This window comes from Vitis riparia, chromosome 11 (genome assembly GCF_004353265.1).
Source record: "Vitis riparia cultivar Riparia Gloire de Montpellier isolate 1030 chromosome 11, EGFV_Vit.rip_1.0, whole genome shotgun sequence".
NCBI classification, from domain to species: Eukaryota; Viridiplantae; Streptophyta; class Magnoliopsida; order Vitales; family Vitaceae; genus Vitis; species Vitis riparia.
The window spans coordinates 13700215-13718979 of record NC_048441.1 but is presented as its reverse complement, the minus strand read 5'-3'; the positions used below and the strand labels follow the sequence as shown (position 1 = coordinate 13718979).

The 18765-nt window shown below is 37.6% G+C and overlaps 1 protein-coding gene across 2 annotated transcripts in view; it reads right to left on the bottom strand.

Annotated features, from left to right (window-relative positions):
- The window catches only part of LOC117925040 (bifunctional purple acid phosphatase 26-like), a 28342-nt gene extending 11286 nt beyond the window's left edge, over positions 1-17056 (bottom strand). The window contains exons 1-5 of one of the 2 annotated variants that reach the window (XM_034843849.1): positions 16971-17056; positions 15689-15922; positions 14751-14951; positions 14330-14441; positions 10605-10831 (exon numbers count right to left, since the gene is read on the bottom strand). In XM_034843849.1, the coding sequence (XP_034699740.1) occupies positions 10605-10831; positions 14330-14441; positions 14751-14951; positions 15689-15892 (744 nt within the window). In that variant the 5' untranslated portion in view covers positions 15893-15922; positions 16971-17056. Of the gene's footprint in view, positions 1-10604; positions 10832-14329; positions 14442-14750; positions 14952-15688; positions 15923-16835; positions 16949-16970 lie in introns of those variants that run through there. The other variant, XM_034843850.1, reaches the window with a different exon arrangement.
- Positions 17057-18765: the final 1709 nt, after the last annotated feature.

The following is an 18765-nucleotide window of genomic DNA, read 5'->3' as shown; positions in this document are numbered from 1 at the left end:
AGTTGGGAGGATAGGTCAAGGGGAAAAGATGACCTTGCGAAGGTGGGGCAAATCTGGGCAAAGTCGTGGAATCTCAAGGGTAATTTAGGGCTGGCTAAGCTGGATAAGGAAAGAGTGTTGCTGGAATTTGAAAAATTGGAGGAGGCCAGACGCGTTGTTTCCTTTGGGAATCACACGATGGAAGGAAGCCAGGTACGGCTGGAATACTGGAGTCCAAAGAGCGGATGTCGGACAGAGGAGGAAGAGAGAAAGGAAGCCTGGGTGAGGATAGTTGGGCTTCCAATCTCGCTTTGGAATCCATAAATATTGAAGAAAGTGGGGGACGAATGTGGAGGGTTCATCACAGTCGATGAACAGACGAAGTTGATGGGTGAACTCCAATGGGCCAAAATCTTGGTGCAACTGAGAGGAGATTTTAGACCGAGCATTCTGGAAATTGAAGCGGAGGAGGAGATTTACGTGGTGTCTTTATGGTGGGAGTGCTGGCCGGTGATAAAGAGAAAGCGCAGAACCGAAGATAGCCGTCGGAGCAGTGAGGTTAGGGGTGAGGAGTTGTCACGCGCGGGGCAGCGAGTGACGAAGGAGTGGGTGAGCGGGAGGCCCGAGGTGCAGAACCCGTCAGGTGATGGGATGGACATGCAGGGGGAGGGGCCGGGTCGGGTTGAGGTCTGCCCAGATCTAAACCCGACATCAAGGACCTGGGCCTCAAATGGCAAGTTTCATTTTTTAAACTCATGTGTGGGCCCAAAGTTGAGCGGGCCCATGGACTTGAAAAAGAAAGGGGTGGCTATAAGTGAGCTTGGCCCAGATACAGGCCCGCCAATTAGAAAGGAAGTTGTGGGCTGCTACACTAAAGGCCCAGCTTTGCCTTTAATCCGTCCGTCAGACGCAGGCCCAAGTGGGACAAAGGGCTGCTCCCAACAGTCCGATCCTGGTGGTAATCAAAGGGAGAGCCCAAACTCGCCAATAGCCCAAGAGGAGATGGGCTCCCTGTTGCAGTGCCTCATCCTCAGACACCTTCCTGCACCAGAGCCATTCGTTGCGATGGAGTCTGAAGATACAAGGAAGATTCAAGGTGGGGTCAGGCTAACAGAGACGGATAGGGCACTCGAAGAGGAAGTAATGAGGTATGGAATGGGGTTTAGCTCTTGGGGGAAAAGGGATTTCGGGGATCCTCATCTCAATTCTTTTAATTTTGATCGGACTCCGGAGGGGGAGTTTTTCGATCATTCTGGGGATTTGGGTGAGGAAGGTCGGGCTGATAATTCAATGTGGCTTACAGTGTATGAGGCAAGTAATGAAAGGATGAGTGGCTGCAAGGAAGTGGGACTATCCAAAAGCAGTAGTGATAAAGGCAGGGGAATGAATGGGGTTGGGGACATATATGATGCTCAAGTTGAAAGAAGGGAATTGGAGGACAAATGGGAAGAGAGTGGCTTGGCGAGGTTCAGCCAGTTCCTGGGATTCCCCACGGAGGGGTTGGAGAAGGAAATACTGAATTTTTTGACCAAAATCAGAAAAAGACGGGAGAAAATTCATAGCAAAGAGCTACTGGAAAAGTCTAAATTTGAAAGGGAGCTAAGAAGGTTGGAATGCTCCGTAAATTATGAAGGGGGGATGAAATAGAAAGGCTCGGTTCAGGGCAAAGGGCGCCAAATTGTGATTGTCCAATGAAGGTGAAAATTCTGAGCTGGAATGTAAGGGGAGCAAATGAGAGTTCCAAAAGAAAAGTGATTAAGACTTTTATAAGAAATCAGAGGGTGGACCTAATTTGTATTCAGGAAACAAAAATGCAAGCTATGACGGATAGCATAGCAAGAAGTCTAGGTTCTGGGAGATTCCTTGATTGGAAAGCTGTGAATGCGGAGGGGGCCTCGGGAGGAATTTTTATATGTTGGGATAAGAGGACTTTGGACATTATAGATTGGGAGGAGGGTCAGTTCACGTTATCTTGCAGATTCCGGAATGTTGAAAATGGGAATGTCTGGGTGTTTACGGGAGTTTATGGCCCGTGTTCTAAAGTGGAAAGGGATGCGTTATGGGAAGAATTTGGGGCAATTAGAGGGCTGTGGGAAGATCCCTGGTGTGTAGGGGGGGATTTTAACATTACTTTGTTTCCAAGGGAAAGGAGTAGCCAAAGGAGAATTAGCTCAGCAATGAGGAAATTTGCTGAAACTGTGAATGATCTTGGGCTGGTGGATCTTCCTCTTCAGGGGGGAGAATGTACTTGGAATGGGGGCCAAAATAATCAGACCTGGGCACGTTTGGACAGATTCCTGGTGACCCCTTGCTGGATAGATCAGTTCAGTGGGATTAATCAAAGTAGACTGCCCCGTCCGGTTTCAGATCACTTTCCAATAATGTTAGTGGGAGGTGGGATAAGACGTGGGCCGACTCCATTCAGATTTGAAAACATGTGGCTTAAGGCTGAAGGCTTTAAAGAGTTGGTGCGCAGCTGGTGGCAAGAAATTGATGTAAGGGGCAGTGCTAGTTACAAGTTGGCTACCAAGATGAAGGAAATAAAAAAGAAGCTGAAAGTCTGGAATAGGGAAGTCTTCGGTAAGCTGGAGAGTAATAAATCTGAAGCCTTGCAGCAGGTGGAATTCTGGGATAGGGAGGAGGAGGAGAGAGTTTTGACTGTGGAGGAAACAGAGCTGAAGAAAGCGGCAAAAGAAAATTACAGAAAATGGGTGATAATGGAGGAAATCCACTGGAGACAACTCTCAAGGGAAATATGGCTAAAGGAGAGGGATAGAAACACGGGGTTCTTTCATCGTATGGCAAGTGCTCACCGTAGAAATAATTCTCTGGAGAGAATTAAGATCAATGGGGAATGGTTACTAGAGGAGCAGGAAATTAGGGAAGGAATTGCTAATGCGTTTAAAAATTTTCTATCAGAAGATTCGGGGTGGAAGGCGGATATTGAGAGAATTCAGCTTGAGCAGATCAGCCTTCAAGAGGCTGAAAACCTGGAGAGGCCCTTTTCAGAGGAAGAAATTCATGCGGCCCTGATGGAGATGAATGGGGACAAAGCCCCTGGCCCGGATGGTTTTACTCTGGCCTTTGGCAAAGCTGTTGGGAGTTTATCAAGGAGGAGATCCTAGAAATGTTCAAGGAATTCTACGAACATGGCTCTTTCCTAAAGAGCCTTAACAATACTTTCTTGGTGTTGATTCCCAAGAAAAGTGGGGCTGAGGAACTAGGAGACTTTAGACCCATTAGTCTCCTGGGGGATTGTACAAGTTATTGGCTAAAGTGCTAGCTAACAGACTGAAGACAGTGGTTGGAAAGGTGGTATCTACTTCTCAGAATGCCTTTGTGAGGGGAAGACAAATCCTTGACACCTCCTTAATTGCAAATGAAGTGATAGACTCGTGGCAGAAACGAAAAGAAAATGGTCTAATATGTAAGTTGGATATAGAAAAAGCCTATGATAGTATCAACTGGAAGTTTCTGTTGAAGGTGTTGCAAAAAATGGGCTTTGGGCCAAAGTGGGTGGGGTGGATGTGGAGCTGCTTATCTTCAGCCAAATTTTCAGTGTTGGTTAATGGCGTGCCTGCAGGTTTCTTTCCCAGCACTAAAGGTCTTAGACAAGGAGACCCCCTGTCTCCTTATCTCTTTGTTATGGGGATGGAAGTGTTAGATGTTCTTATTAGGAGAGCTGTGGAGGGGGGCTTCTTATCAGGGTGTAATATAAGGGGTGGCAGGGAACCCTCTCTGATTATCTCTCATTTGTTCTTTGCTGACGATACAATTATTTTCTGTGAGGCCAGAAAGGAGCATCTAACTCATTTAAGTTGGATTTTATTCTGGTTTGAAGCGGCGTCAGGCCTAAGGATTAATCTAGCCAAGAGTGAAATCATTCCAGTTGGAGAAGTGGTGGAGATGGAGGAGTTGGCTGTTGAGCTAGGATGCATGGTGGGGTCCTTACCTTCTCAGTACTTGGGTCTTCCCTTAGGGGCTCCTAATAAAGCGCCCTATATGTGGGATGGGGTGGAAGAGAGAGTCAGGAGGAGACTAGCTCTTTGGAAACAGCAATATATCTCTAAAGGGGGAAGAGTTACTCTAATAAAGAGTACTTTGGCTAGCATGCCAATCTACCAAATGTCCATCTTTAGAATGCCCAAGATTGTTGCTAGAAGACTTGAGAAAGTGCAAAGGGACTTCTTGTGGGAAGGGGGAAATATGGAGGGGAAAATTCATTTGGTCAATTGGGAGGTGGTTTGCACAGACAAGGACAAAGGTGGGCTAGGCCTTAGGAAGCTAGCCATGTTGAACAAAGCTTTGCTTGGTAAGTGGATATGGAGATTTGCTTGTGACAAAGATAATCTTTGGAAACAAGTGACCAAGGTGAAGTATGGGCAGGAGGAGTTTGGGTGGAGGCCAAAGAAGGCTAATGGGGCAGTGGGGGTAGGGGTTTGGAAAGAGATTTGGAAAGAATCAGATTGGTGCTGGAATAACATGACTTTCAGAGTAGGGAAGGGCAACAAGATCAGATTTTGGACAGATGTGTGGTGTACAGAGTCAGCACTGTCCCATTGTTTCCCTCATCTCTTTGGTATGACGGTGCAAAGGAATGCAACGGTTGAGGAAATGTGGGATCAAAATTCGGGGCAAGGAAATTGGAATCTAAACTTTGTGAGGGATTTCAATGATTGGGAGATGGAGTTGGTTGGGGATTTTCTACATATATTGAGGGGTCACAAGCCCTCTCTGGAGGAAGATTCAGTCCTGTGGAGGAAAGGAAAAAGAGGTCAGTTCAGGGTCAAGGAAGCGTATAGCTTGTTGGCGAGGTCTGCTGATACAGATTTTCCTTCTAGGAGCATTTGGGTGGCACGGGTGCCTACTAAAGCTGCTTTTTTTGCGTGGGAGGCGACTTGGGGGAAGGTGCTCACTTTGGATAGACTTCAAAGAAGAGGGCTTCAACTTCCAAATCGCTGCTTCCTATGTGGTTGTGAGGAAGAAAGTGTAAATCATATCCTTATTCATTGTACAGTGGTTAGAGCTCTATGGGATATTGTTTTTGGTTTAGTTGATGTGAAATGGGTTTTTCCAGAAAGTGTAAAGGAGGTCTTAGCTAGCTGGAGGGGCTCGTTTGTGGGAAAGAAAAGGAAAAAGATTTGGGACGCCATTCCGTTGTGTATTTTTTGGACGGTGTGGAAGGAGAGGAATAGATTAGCTTTTAGGGGAGGTGTGTTGAATGTGCAGAAGTTAAAGAATTTTTTTGTTTGTAATCTTTGGAGTTGGGCCAAATTGTATGTAGGTGAGGAGGCATTCTCCCTTATAGGTTTCCTGGAGTGGATAGCTTCCAGTTAAAGGGAGGTGATTCTTTTGTTCTTGTTGTTGTTTTTGAGGCCTTAGCTGCCTTGTATACTCCCTGTATACCTTGTGGCGTTGTGCCTTTTGAATGAATATCCTTTACTTATCAAAAAAAAAAAAAAAAAAAAAAAAAAAACATCCTGCTCTTTAGCACAAACAGGTAAATCTGTGTTTTAAGAATTCATTCTGGAAATTTTGCTCCATGAATCACAAATTCTGATGCTTTTAATCATATGATGAGCTTGTCAAACTTATTTTCTACATATTCTCCTTGTCCAGGTAACTAGAAAATCAAAATTTCCGATGGATCATTTTCATCCACTGCAAGGAATGGTTCAGTCCCTATTTCAAAAATTCTGACTTTGGAATCCGTCCTTCATGTCCCTAATAATTCATGCAATCTTATTTCTATTAGTAAACTAACAAGGGACATGGCTTGTGTTGTTAAATTTTTCCCATCTTACCATGAAATTTAGGACCTATGCTCAGGGAGGACGATTGGTAGTACTAAAGAGATTGGTGGACTATATTACCTTGTTGAGGATCCCATCAAGAGTAGACAAGCTCAAGTTGCAAGGAATAATGTTTTTTCTTCTTCTACTGAACATCAAATAATGGTATGGAATTGTAGGTTAGGTCATTCCAGCTTTTCATATTTAAAATAGTTGTCTCCATCTCTATTTAAGAAAAAAATCCTTTAATGTTTTAATATGATGTATGTCAATTATTTAAACATCATCACATATGCTTTCCTGCACGGCCTTCTGAAGAATTTAGACCTTTCGCATTGATGCATATTGATATTTGAGGACCTTCACACATGGTGACCCTAACTAAAACTAGGTGGTTTATCACTTTCATAGACAACCACACTAGAGTTTGGTGGATTTATTTGTTTAAGGAAAAATCATTGGCAAAAAGGGTATTTAAAATTTTCCATGCCATGATAAAAACGCAATTTCAAACTCAAATTCAAATACTTCGAATTGATAATGGATCGGAATATTGTAACTCTCTTCTTGGAGATTATCTACTTGAAAATGGGATCATACAACAATCTAGTTGTTTCGATACCCCACAACAAAATGGGATTGCAAAAAGAAAAAATCATTACTTAATGGAGGTTGCTAGAGCTATCATGTTTACATTGAGGGTATATAAAAGTTTTTGGGGAGAAGTTGTACTCACGGCGCCTTATCTAATTAACAGGATGCCGACTAAGATTCTTGGTTTTGAAATCCCTCTTCATCATTTTTCTAAGGTTTAACCTCATATAAAAATATTTTCCTCAATTCCACTAAAAAATTTTAGGTGTACAATGTTTGTTCATATTCATAAAGAACATAGAATTAAGTTTGATCCTTGTACACTAAGTGTGCTTTTGTGGGATATTCAACTACACAAAAAGGATATAAGTGTTACGATCCTATCTCTAGGAAAATTTTTGTTAGCATGGATGTAACCTTCTTTGAGAATCAACCCTACTTTCCAACAACACTCTTCAAGGGGCAAGTGTGATTGAGGAACATTGTTTTCAAGAAATGTCCTTACCCTTGCCAACATTTGATGATAATGTGAGTCCAAGCCTTTCACATTCTTCTAGTTCAAGCCTTGTTTAGGCAAAAAACTTAGGTTCAAGTTCAACTACTCAATCGAGTTTTATTGTGCCAAACAACGAAGAATTGTTGACAGGGAGAGAATCACTACAAACAAAACCTCAAACTAAGCTTCATGTTTACAAAAGGAGAAATCATCAAGGTAACCTAGAAAGTCATATTCTTGTCACTATCGAAGGGTTAGAACCGGTCATAAGGACCCAAGAAGGTGCGATTTTACCTAATCTCTCTTCAAATACAAATTCTAATGTTTCTAATGACCTTGATGTTCCTATTGCCCTGAGGAAAGGAACTAGATCCTGTACCATGCACCTATTTCTAAATACGTGTTGTACCATGATTTGTCTATCTATTTCCTTTAGAGCCTTTACCACTAACATATCTTCTATGGAGATTCCAAAATTTGTACAGGATGCTCTAATTGTTCCTAAGTGATGAGAAGCAGTCATGGAAGAAATGAGGGCTCTTAAAATGAATGGACCTTGGGATTTGGTAAGTTTGCCAAGAGCAAGGACACCAGTGGAATGCAAGTGGGTATTTACTGTCAAGTATAAGACTAATGGTTTGATAGAGAGGTATAAAACTAGGTTAGTAGCCAAGGGCTTTACACAAACTTATGACATTGATTATCAAGAGACATTTAGCTAGTTGCCAAGATGACCATAATCCTAGTCTTATTGTCACTTGCAATCAATCTAAATTAGTCATTACAAGTTACAACAACTAGATGTAAAGAATGCTTTTCTAAATGGAGAATTGAAGAAAGGGTATATGAATTTGCCCTCTAGTTTTGAGCAATTATTTAGAACTAAAAGTGTGTGTAAATTGAAGAGATTTCTCTATGGGCTGAAGCAATCCCTAAGAGCATGATTTGATCACTTCACAAAGTCCATTTGGAATCTTGGGTATATGCAAAGTCAGGCCGATCACACTATGTTCTACAAACATTGGTGACAATAAGATTGTCATCTTAATAGCATATGCAAATGATATCCATCTTAACCTTATGGAATTAGAGAAATTAAAGGGAATACTAGTACTAGCTAAAGAATTTGACATTGAAGATCTTGGTTAGTTGAGATGTTTCCTCGGTATGGAAGTTGCAAAGTCTCAAGGTGGTATATTTGTTTCTCAACAAAAATGTACTATAGACTTGATTAGAGAAACAAGAATGTTGGTTTGTAAACCAACTGATACAACAATTGATCCTAATAGGAAATTAGGGCAACCAGAGCTAAGTTTACATGTGGATAAAGGATGCTATCAACATTTGGTGGGTAAAAAATGTTTTCTTTCTTTTTTGATAGGCAAAAAGAGGACAAGTATTAAAAAGCGTCTAAAAGATGGTGTAACAAGTACACACAAAGTATACAAACAAAGCCCAAAAAAGACTAAGAAGTAAGGAGTCCCAAAAAAAAAAAAAAAAAAAATCTTCTTACCTAACATTCAACCAATCTACAAAATCTAACAAAGACAACGGGTGATCCTCTATATATACCCTAACCCAATTCACAAAAATACACATAAAAGTAGATTTAATAGCTTGGTCGAGTTGCTTAACATCATTGAAAGTCCTTCTATTCCTTTCCTTCTAAATGGTCCACAACAAATACATAAACATGTCCTGATATAAAGTTTGCAGTTAGTATGGTTAGCCAATGCATGCACTCACCTATTGAAGAATGTTTTGAAATCGTGTATCAAGTTCTTGGGTATCTAAAAGAAAGCCTAGGGAAAAGATTACTATTCAAGAAAAAGAGGCACATGCAGATCAGGGTGTATACTGATGCTAATTGAGCAAGAAATAATAATGATGGAAGATCAACTCCAAGTTATTTGTTAGAGGTAACCCGGTAACTTGGAGAAGCAAGAAACAAAATGTTGTTGCTAGAAGTAAAGCAAAAGTTGAGTTTCTGGTCATTGCTCATGGAATTTGTGAAGTCATTTGGTTGAAAAGGCTATTAGAAGAATTGAGGATTCCTTATGAGAAACCTATAAAATTATACTGTGACAATAAAACAATGATTGACATAGCCCACAATCTAATTCAATATGATAGAACTAAGCATGTTGAAGTGGATCGTCATTTCATTAAGGAAAAACTTGAGAGGGTTTAGTTTGTATGCCATATGTTCCTATAGAAAAACAACTAGCAAATATCCTGACTAAAGACCTTCAAAAGCAACTAACTAAAGTTCTAGTAAGCAAGCGGGGAATGTTAAATATCTTCAATCCAACTTGATGGGAAGTGTGGAAAATCATAAGCTGAAAATATTTGGGTGATTTGATTTAGGGCTATGAATAGGATGTTGTGATATGATTTAATGGATTAAATTAGGGGATTGAACAATTGCTTCAATGTTTTTAAATTTAGGATTATCTCATAATTTAGTTTTTATTTTTTTTCTATTTTCAGACTAATGATTATTTGTACAACTATATCATTTTATTCTTTTCCTTTTGCATTTACTCAAGAGTAGTCCTATCATATGTTGTAATCCTAAACTTCAAAAATATAGAGGAGCAATTTTTTCTCTAAACTTTCACAATGTTAAATCAATTTTTTCTAAATTAACTATATTGTATTTAACCCTTTTTGCAAAATTAAACTAAAAATAAAAAATAAAAAATCATTAAGGATTTTATTTCACTTAAATTTTTTTACACTTGTATTTACAATAAATATGATGAAATAAAAAATAAATATCAAAGTGTTGATTTCTTCAAATTTTTCTAAAAATTAAAAAATATAAAAATTAAATGTATGAAATTTTAAAAATATAAAAATTATTTATTAAATAAATTTGAAAGTAAAAAAGGAAAAAAATGCTTATTCTTTCTTTGCATGTTTTAATTCTTTTCTAAAATAAATTTTGAAATTTGTATAGTAATTTGAAAAAGTTTCTTAATAAAGAAGAAAAATAAAAAATTAATTGATTTTTTATTTTAAAAATCATTAGTATGAATTAATTTTCAAGATAAGATTCAAAATTAAAATAAAAAATTAATCTTTATATAATTTATATAAAATAATCTCTATTAATATACTAACATTTATGTTTTTATTTGTTAATTGACTGGTGAATAGTAAAAGAAAATATTAATATTATTACAAAAAAATAAATAATATTTTTTTATATAATAAATTAAGGAATTTTTCACTTACATCATAGTCTTACAAGGAAAATAGAAGATCTTTGATCTTCCAAGAGGATCTCAACCTCTCTTACTCTCCTTTCTCTATCTCATTCTCCCACCTACAATTTTCGTAAAAATTCTAGTTTCTCTTTAGAATCAATGTTGAAAAAGAAACGTTGAAGATAGAGCTTGTTTGGAGAATGAGCTAGAAAGAGGGAAAGTTCACATGGAGTCCACTTATTACTACCCAACTAAAAAGGGTGTTTCAAGAAATATATTGGGATGTAATATCAAAATGCATAAATTCCTAAATATTTTTCAAATTTGTAAATATAAATTTAATTTTAAGTAAGTGAGTTTCTACTTTTCTTTTTTTAAGTGATGGAAGTAAAAGACACTTTTCCCTAAAAGAAATGCAATGAATCAAGTTAATTGAACAAAAGAAAAAAAAATTAAAAATAAATGCATGAAGCGTCAAACAGTGAAATAAAGTACCTATCAAAAAAAGAGCAATAATATGCCAACACTTACCATATAAGGCATGTACTCTATTTCATGATTTCCTGCAGACCAAATCCATGGCTGATATGCTGCACTTTGCTCAACAAATCGACCCCATGTATCCCACCGAACACCAACATCGTTGTATTGATACCTATCAGCATAAGAAAGATCTCCTAAAAATAAGACAGTCTGTCCTTCACTGTGCATGTAATGCTCGAGAGTGGAAAGAGAGTTATATGTTTGTCCCAAATCACCTGAAACATACAAATAACAGTTCATTTACGACAATCATTCAATTGACAATATTAACCGAACAAGTAGATAAGAGTCCAAAAAAAAGTCACCAAGATAGCAATAAACATATTATCAAGTTTTATGCTTTTAGGTAAAGAATATTAGGAGCCTCTCTGCAAAAAATCTTGAACCTTGATGGATCATATTATAACTTATAAAGTGGACAGAAAATAGTTGCTGGTTCTAGTGCAGAATTTTGGGAAGTTGAGGAATACCATTGCTTGAAAAATGTGTTGACATAAGAGGATATAGTGATTGATGAGGAGCAAAAAATGAAAAATAGAATAAGAGATGGATGCACTGTGAGAAACATGAGGTGGAAGACGAGGAGTAGATATCTAGTATGGTTTGGTCATCACAAAGACCACTGAGTGCACAAGTAAGGGCATTGTATTCAAGTTGAGGATGCTGCAACTACAAGGGCAAGAGAGAGGACATAATGGCTTATGACTTAATGGAGGATGTAGTCCTTAATTGAGATGACTGGTGGAAAAGATTCATATGGGGCTGTAGCCATGTGCAATATATGGGCAAATGCAACAGTATTTTCTCCACATGATGGAAAAACCTCTATTCTTTCATGTGTTATCAGGACCTAATTTTTTTTATTTTTTATTTTGATAGACAACAAGAATATGCATTAAAAAATGCCAAAAAGGAGGGGATGCACGCTACGTATATAGGCTGTATACACAGAAAAAAAAAAAACAAAACACACCCCATACAAAGATGATCCACACTAACAAACAAAATAAAGCTAACAAAAAAAAAGAGAGTCAAGGAAATTCAACATAGAGGGGAAATCCAACTCCAAAGAGACCCTAGACCATTGAAAAAGTGTCCGACTGAAGAGATCCTTTAAACTTCGGTTAGAGAGCTCTTCATCTTTGAAGGTTCTTCGATTGCGCTCTTTCCAAATACACCAAAATAAGCAAATGGAGGCCAAACACCAAACTGCTCTATTCTTCTTTGAACCCCTTTAACTTTCCATTGTAAGAGAAGATTTCTCACTGAATCTAGAAATACTCAAGCCACTCCAAAAAGGGCTAACAAAAAGGTCCATAGCTCTTTTGTCTTGGCACAATGAATCAAAATGTGATCAGCTAATTCTTCACTATCTTTACAAAGATTACGTCTATTGATCATTTGTCATCCCCTCGTCATTAAAGTATCTATAGCTAAGATCTTCCCCCAAACAGCTTCCCAAGCAAAAAAACAAGTTCTAAGAGGAGCACGGGATCCCCAAACCCCCTTGCCAAGAAAAACTGCATTATTCTCCATCCTTAGAGAACAATAATAAGACTTGACACTAAAGATTCCCCTCCTAACTTCTTTCCAAAATAAAGTGTCCTCACCTTCTTGCACTTTTAATGGGTATAGAAAACCCAAAAAGTAGGTCACCTCCTCTATCTCCCAATCTTGGAAGGACCTTCCAAAAAGGACTTCCTAGCACCCCCCTCTTGTCTCTTTTCTATAATTCTACAACTATAGCATTTTTATGGGAAGCTATTCTAAAAAGAGTACATCTTTCAACTTGAAGTCCCCCGCCCAAATGTCCCTCCAAAAACTTGTACGTCTCCCATTTCCTATACAGATAGAAGTTTTGACATTAAACTCTTCCCACCCTTTTCTAATGTCCTTCCAAAGGCTCATCCCAAAGGAATCCCTCCACACTCTAGTATTCTAACCCTCTTCTAGCTTCCCGGATTTTCCACAAATGATCTTCCTCCACAAGCTCTCACGCTCAACAAAGAACTTACAAAACCATTTGCCTAACAAAGCTTGATTGAGACTGTTCAATCTTCTTAGACCCAAACCTCCAAAATTTTTAGCCTTACACACATCTGGCCATTTTACCAAGTGGATCTTTCTCTTATCTCCCAAATCTCCCCACAAAAAGTCTCTTTGGATTCTCTCTAACCTAATTCTCACTTTTCTAGGAATTACAAAGAGAGACATAAAATAGATAGGGAGATTTGAAAGAGTGCTCTTTAAGAGGACGAGCCTTCCTTCTTTGGATTTTCTTTTAAACCTCTCCTCAATTGAGTCCCATACACCACAATGCTTATTAAGGGCCTAGATAAGAAATAAGAAGCTTTCCTACTTTGCATCCAAAAAGAAAGGCTGCTCTATTCACATCCACCATCTCTTCTATTGGAATAATTTCACTTTTTGGCAGATTTATTTTCAAGCCTGACACCAATTTGAAACAAATAACAATCCATTTCCAAAATCTCAGCTGCTCTACGTCATCCTCACAAAAAAGAAGGGTATCATCAGCAAACAAAAGGTGTGAAACTTGAGTCTCATCTTCCCCTCTGCCCTTAATCTTGAAGCCCCTAATGAACCCTCCCTGTTCAGCCTTTGCAATTAAGCTGCTGAACAGGACCTAAATTTCAACTCCATACTTCTTCTGCATCTGACAGATTCCCAAAGAAAGTTGTATTATTAAGTACAGAGTCATAAATATGACTCATATATCTAAATTCATGTCATTTTATCATAGAAGATTATAATGGATTGAATTAGCTCAATTCCAGAAACATGTTGGGTTTACATAACTCAGTATGATGAAAGCAGTAAGAGCAGAACGTAGTTTCATTGATAAAACATCTCCAAATTGTATAATTTAGTACAGAGGGCCTACACAAAATGGATACATATAGTGCTTAGAAAGTTGGCTTTGAATAATTTACATGAATGCTCCCGCAATCATGAACATAATTGCAACCAGTATCAGTCCAATTTAGAAAGGATTATTACTAAAATTATGATCTATCCTTGAGCAATTTTCTAACCCACAGTCACTAAAGGGTTCTAATGCATTGGGAACAGTAGCTCTTTTAGAAGAGAGAGATATCTCTCAGCAAATTCCACAAATCTTTTGATGGTTTCAAGAAGATTCTGAGCATAAGCATCAGGTCGTTTGGATATACTTGGAATCTGTCCAGTGTGCACAGTACAAGAGTTTCCTGTAGCATGCAGGATTCTGAGTCACACTCCAGATAATTTTCGAAGATGACCCTAATTTACAACCTGTGTAAGCTAGAAGAACTCACAACATAATTTCAAATTTTCATCTATTACTTCAACAATGTAACTTCAATCAGGTGCCCATTTGATTAGGAACCTATAATAATGAAGACTAGAAGTCAAAGAGGACTTCTTCCACTTTCTCACAATTTTTCCATCTTCTCTTCAGGTTCATCCATTAGTTATATGACTAGAAACTTTAAGAAGTATTTCATAATCTACATTGTCATACTCCATACAGAAGATTTTTACTTATTTATTTTGTAACTGGAATATAACACAAATTTTCACCCAAAATCCTGATTTCCATTATGATGAAGTCACATGTCTATCCAACATCAGAGTAGCCCAATGTTCAAGTATGTAAGGAAAAATGATCTGATTTTTCCTTTTAAAAAATCTGGACATAAAAGGAAACCACTCACCAATAATTCCAAATATGTAAGGAGCATCAGGATCAATCTCAGGAGGTGTTTGAAACCAAAATTCCCGAGAAGAATTGCCACTTCCAATCTTGTAATAGTACTTTGTGTCAAACTAAAAACAAGAAACCATTCAACAGACTGGTCAAACAAATATAAAAGAGAAAGGATAAGGAGCTAAAAAACATGCAACTGAAAAATCCATAACTTGTCAGAAACCAAAACAAAAAATAAAAATAAAAATATACCAATAAATAAATAAATAAAAATCATCAGAGAGCATATGCAGGTAAAGGCTTTGGGTAGTGTGCCTATATGTAATGGAATATCTGTTTTAAACAACCTGCAACCACTAATGCAATTTTAACTTATACAACAATTAATCCCATTCATGATATAAAAAATTTGATAATTCCATAGATACCTCAAGGCCATCAACAAGACAATGATGAATGTAGCCGGACTGATACTTGTAGAAGGTGTAATTTGTTGTTGTTCCCTCTGCAGTATAATCATAAGTTTTCTCTGATGTGCCATATTGTACTTTGCTGGGCCCTGGTTCATCAGTTGTAACCCAAGAGACGATGACAGCCTTTCCATCATAGTCACCTTGGGTGATATGCACCTAGAACAGAATGTTTCAAGTAGTCAAAAGGATATAGGAGTAGGCAGATTACAACACTGAATATGTACTTGAATAAATAGTGACACAATATCAATAATGGAAAAATTGTAAGCAATCTCAATTTCATTATAACAAGAACATGAAGAGCCAGTGGATGACAAGAATATGCTTCATAAGACAAACATTTAGTGAGTTGGTTTGGAAAACAAACTAGAAAGATATCGTATAATGAATACATCAATCCATTGATCATAAATCTCGCATGCCACAAATGAACTACAAAGATATCATATAACCGATACAACACTAAATGATCATAATTTTGCATGTCAAGTAGGAAACAAAGCATCAGGGTTACTAGTGACAGAAATTATGTTCACAAGAAGATTACATTCAACCAAATCAGGAGTCCTTATTCCAAGGAGATCAGGCTATAACCATGGTCATGAATTACTAATATGCATGTGGTTTCACCTCAAAAAACAAGGTTCAAGGGAAATAAGGTTTCTAAGGGCTTATAATGTAGCTAAATAGAAAAAGGATCCTACTTGAAACTTCTCAATGTAAATGTAGCAAAGGGGCAGGGTTAAAGAGATTGATGGTAAGGAGAACACATAAAGGTAATGTTTCTTCGATTTATGCCATTGAGAATGCATCAAAAAGAGAAAGGAATGTATGCCTTTCACATATGTTTGTGTTATGGACCTTTTATTACTTTCAAATAATTGGATGCTTACTTGCTGTGGTGCATTATAACCTTTTGGAACAGCAAATACTTTATTGTCAAGGGGAATGTCCACAGATGGAAATTCAGACCGAACAAAAGCACTTGTGATCCGTGCATTCCCATTCCCCACACAGCACATGAAAACAAAGAATGTAATGGAGAGCTGAAGCAACAACAAGCACATACACATCATGGTAGCCTCTGTCATGGTCATTGCTCAATCAGATGATATTAATATAATTTGCTGCATTCAAAATGAAAACCCAATTCATCAAGAACAAATCAACATAAATAATTATAAAAAAAAATTAAACGCATTTATGTTTCTTTAAGCTTAATCATGGATGACATGAAACAACAACTCCCAACTGTTTAAAAGCTGCATAAGACAAAAATTGAGAAAATCTCTAGTAATTCTAATTGATGCATCTTTTAATTAGAAAAAAAAAAAACATTAACAACATAAAACAAAACTTGACAATAAAAGAGGGACTGATAAAACAGATGAATGATTTTCAGAGAATGGTGAAAAGAGACAAGATTGCCAAACGCTAGTAAATTAAGAAAAACTATTTCCAGAACTATTTATTGCCATTCAAACAGAAAATGACAAGACAGAAAAAGAAAAACATGAGTGGGAAAAGCTTTTTGAATACTCTTGCATCACATCTAAATATATTTGGATGCTGCCTTTTTTGATGCGTCGAGCAGGAGGAATTGTGCACGGACTATACCACTAGTCCTTCGAATGGTAAAGTCACATAGCTTAATAAAAACCAATCCACTGATATAGAGATAAAATCAGTACCAAATCAAACTGAAAGTGATGTCCTGCCACAGAATCTTTTGCCTAAGGGACCAAAAAAAAATTTGGGTTTCTATAACGGAATAACGTTCAAATATTTCCACCACATCTTCTCTAACTGAATCCTTAAAAACCTACAGCCATCTCAATCTCGTACCAACCCCGCAAGATACCTTCAGAAATGGCGCAACCCTTTCCAAATTCCACTTAAAAATTCGAAATGAAACCATCCGAACATAATGAAGAACAAAATATTAATGACAAAACATCATTAACAGATTAGTAAAATTAATTGGGGAAATGAATTCAGAGATTCATATTTCTCTCGATCCTTTAACAAACCCAAACTTACAGATTCAAACCGATGTTAGTGCGACAAAAAAACAGTTGAATTAGCAATAGTACGGGAGACAAACAGGGATAAAAAACTAGGGCGCCATGAATCAGAATAGTGGAAAGAAAATGAAGTTGGAGAAAGAGATCGAACCCAAATGAGTTGCAGAGGAGAGAGAAACCCCACTCTGGACACGTGAAAATGGCGTGGAGGTGGCAAATCGGCAATCATGTGAGAGATGGTTTTATTTTGAGATAACTTTTTGTCGTGTTGCTCATTACACTAACCGAGACTTCTCTCCCATGAACACGTGGCAACTTGGGATTGGCCCAACTTTTAGAGATATTAGTGTGTCCCTTCGTGGTTTTTGAATTTTGGAAAGAAAATCGCAGCCGGTCGTTTCTCTGCCTCCAGATATATTTCAATTTTTTTCCTTTTCCAATTTTCAACAATAATTAAATTATATTCTCCTTTTTAACAAGTCGTCACCCATACTCTCACTATAAAAATATTTTATTTTTAGACGCAAACTTGATTACGAGATTCATGTTGATCCGTAGAACGGAAATGGAAAATCACAAGACACGAGCCATTTCTTGAAAGGTTGGAAAGTATTTTGGAACTCTCATTTCAATACATATTTGAGAGTGTGGTTGTAATATATATTTGAAACTATCGTTGGGTTTACCCGACCAATTTAATAAACGAGAGAAATAAGAAAAAATAATTTTTAAGAGTTTTAAAATTATTTAATTAAAATAAAATTTAAAATTAATTATTTAAAAAATGAGTAATTTGAATGATAATTTAGAAACATGTTTAAAATATATTATTTTATATGATTAAAATGACTAATTTGACCCAAAATTCCATTTTGGGGCTTTGAAAGGTATATGAAGGGCGGGTTGTTTGAGAAAATCAAATTGCTAAAGACAGAAGTAATAAATGATGCGGTTGGGCATTTTCAAAGCTGGATGAAGAAGGCAAATTCTGGGGTGTAAAAAGTTGTCACTTGAGAATGACGGCCCATTCGATTGAACCGCGTGGCCCTTAATTTCATTATCAAACATTCGGAGACAGGCTTGAAAAAAATAGAATGGCCTGAAGGTGAAATTTCCGGGAAGAGAGAGAGGCCCGTAACCCTTCCGCAGTCCTGGTCCACTAGGGTGGCCACCAATAGAAATGGTCCAATGAGATGAAAATTTATGGAAATTTCCATTTATGATTTCTTTTCAATTTCTAACTCGACCACACGCAGGGGACCCAAAATTGAAACATGCATGCCCACAGGGCTTCGTCTTTGCTTTGGAAAATTATGGGAAAAATTTTGGATTTTGACCAAAATACACCATAACTGAAGGTTGAAGCTTCTGGTCATGACGTGAATGATTCTCCAGTCCCTTGTAACACAATCTCTATACGATCCGAGTAAGCTTTCATCTTCAGCTAACCAGTAATCTAGCTATGAAGCAATTACAGTTCAATTCATTCACCCATTTCTTTACAACCCTAATTACAAACATTAATTACAAGAAAAAATAAAATAAAATGAGCTAAATTAATATTAAAAAGGAAAAAAAATTCCCTGTAATCAATATTGAATTGTATAGTTTGAAATTCAAGGAGAAGAGCCCCACAAAACCTCTGCAACAATGGTGGCGGCTTCGGCATCAGAAGCACAGGCCTCTCTCACTAGGCCCAGTATCTCCTGCTTGAAAGCTCTCTTCTCTCGTTGCCTCAACCCCTCTCCCACCTCCAACTGCACTGCAAACCTTGCTACGCAGCTCGCAAATGGATGCGTCTCCAAGAACCTCTTCTCTCTGCTGTCTCTGCTTCTTCTAATCCCTTCGATGTCAACCCCGTCGAAGCTTTTCCTGTTCTCTTCTTCGTTGAACCAACCCATTTCTATCAATATGCCACCCATTTCTGATCTCTGCAATTCCAGGAG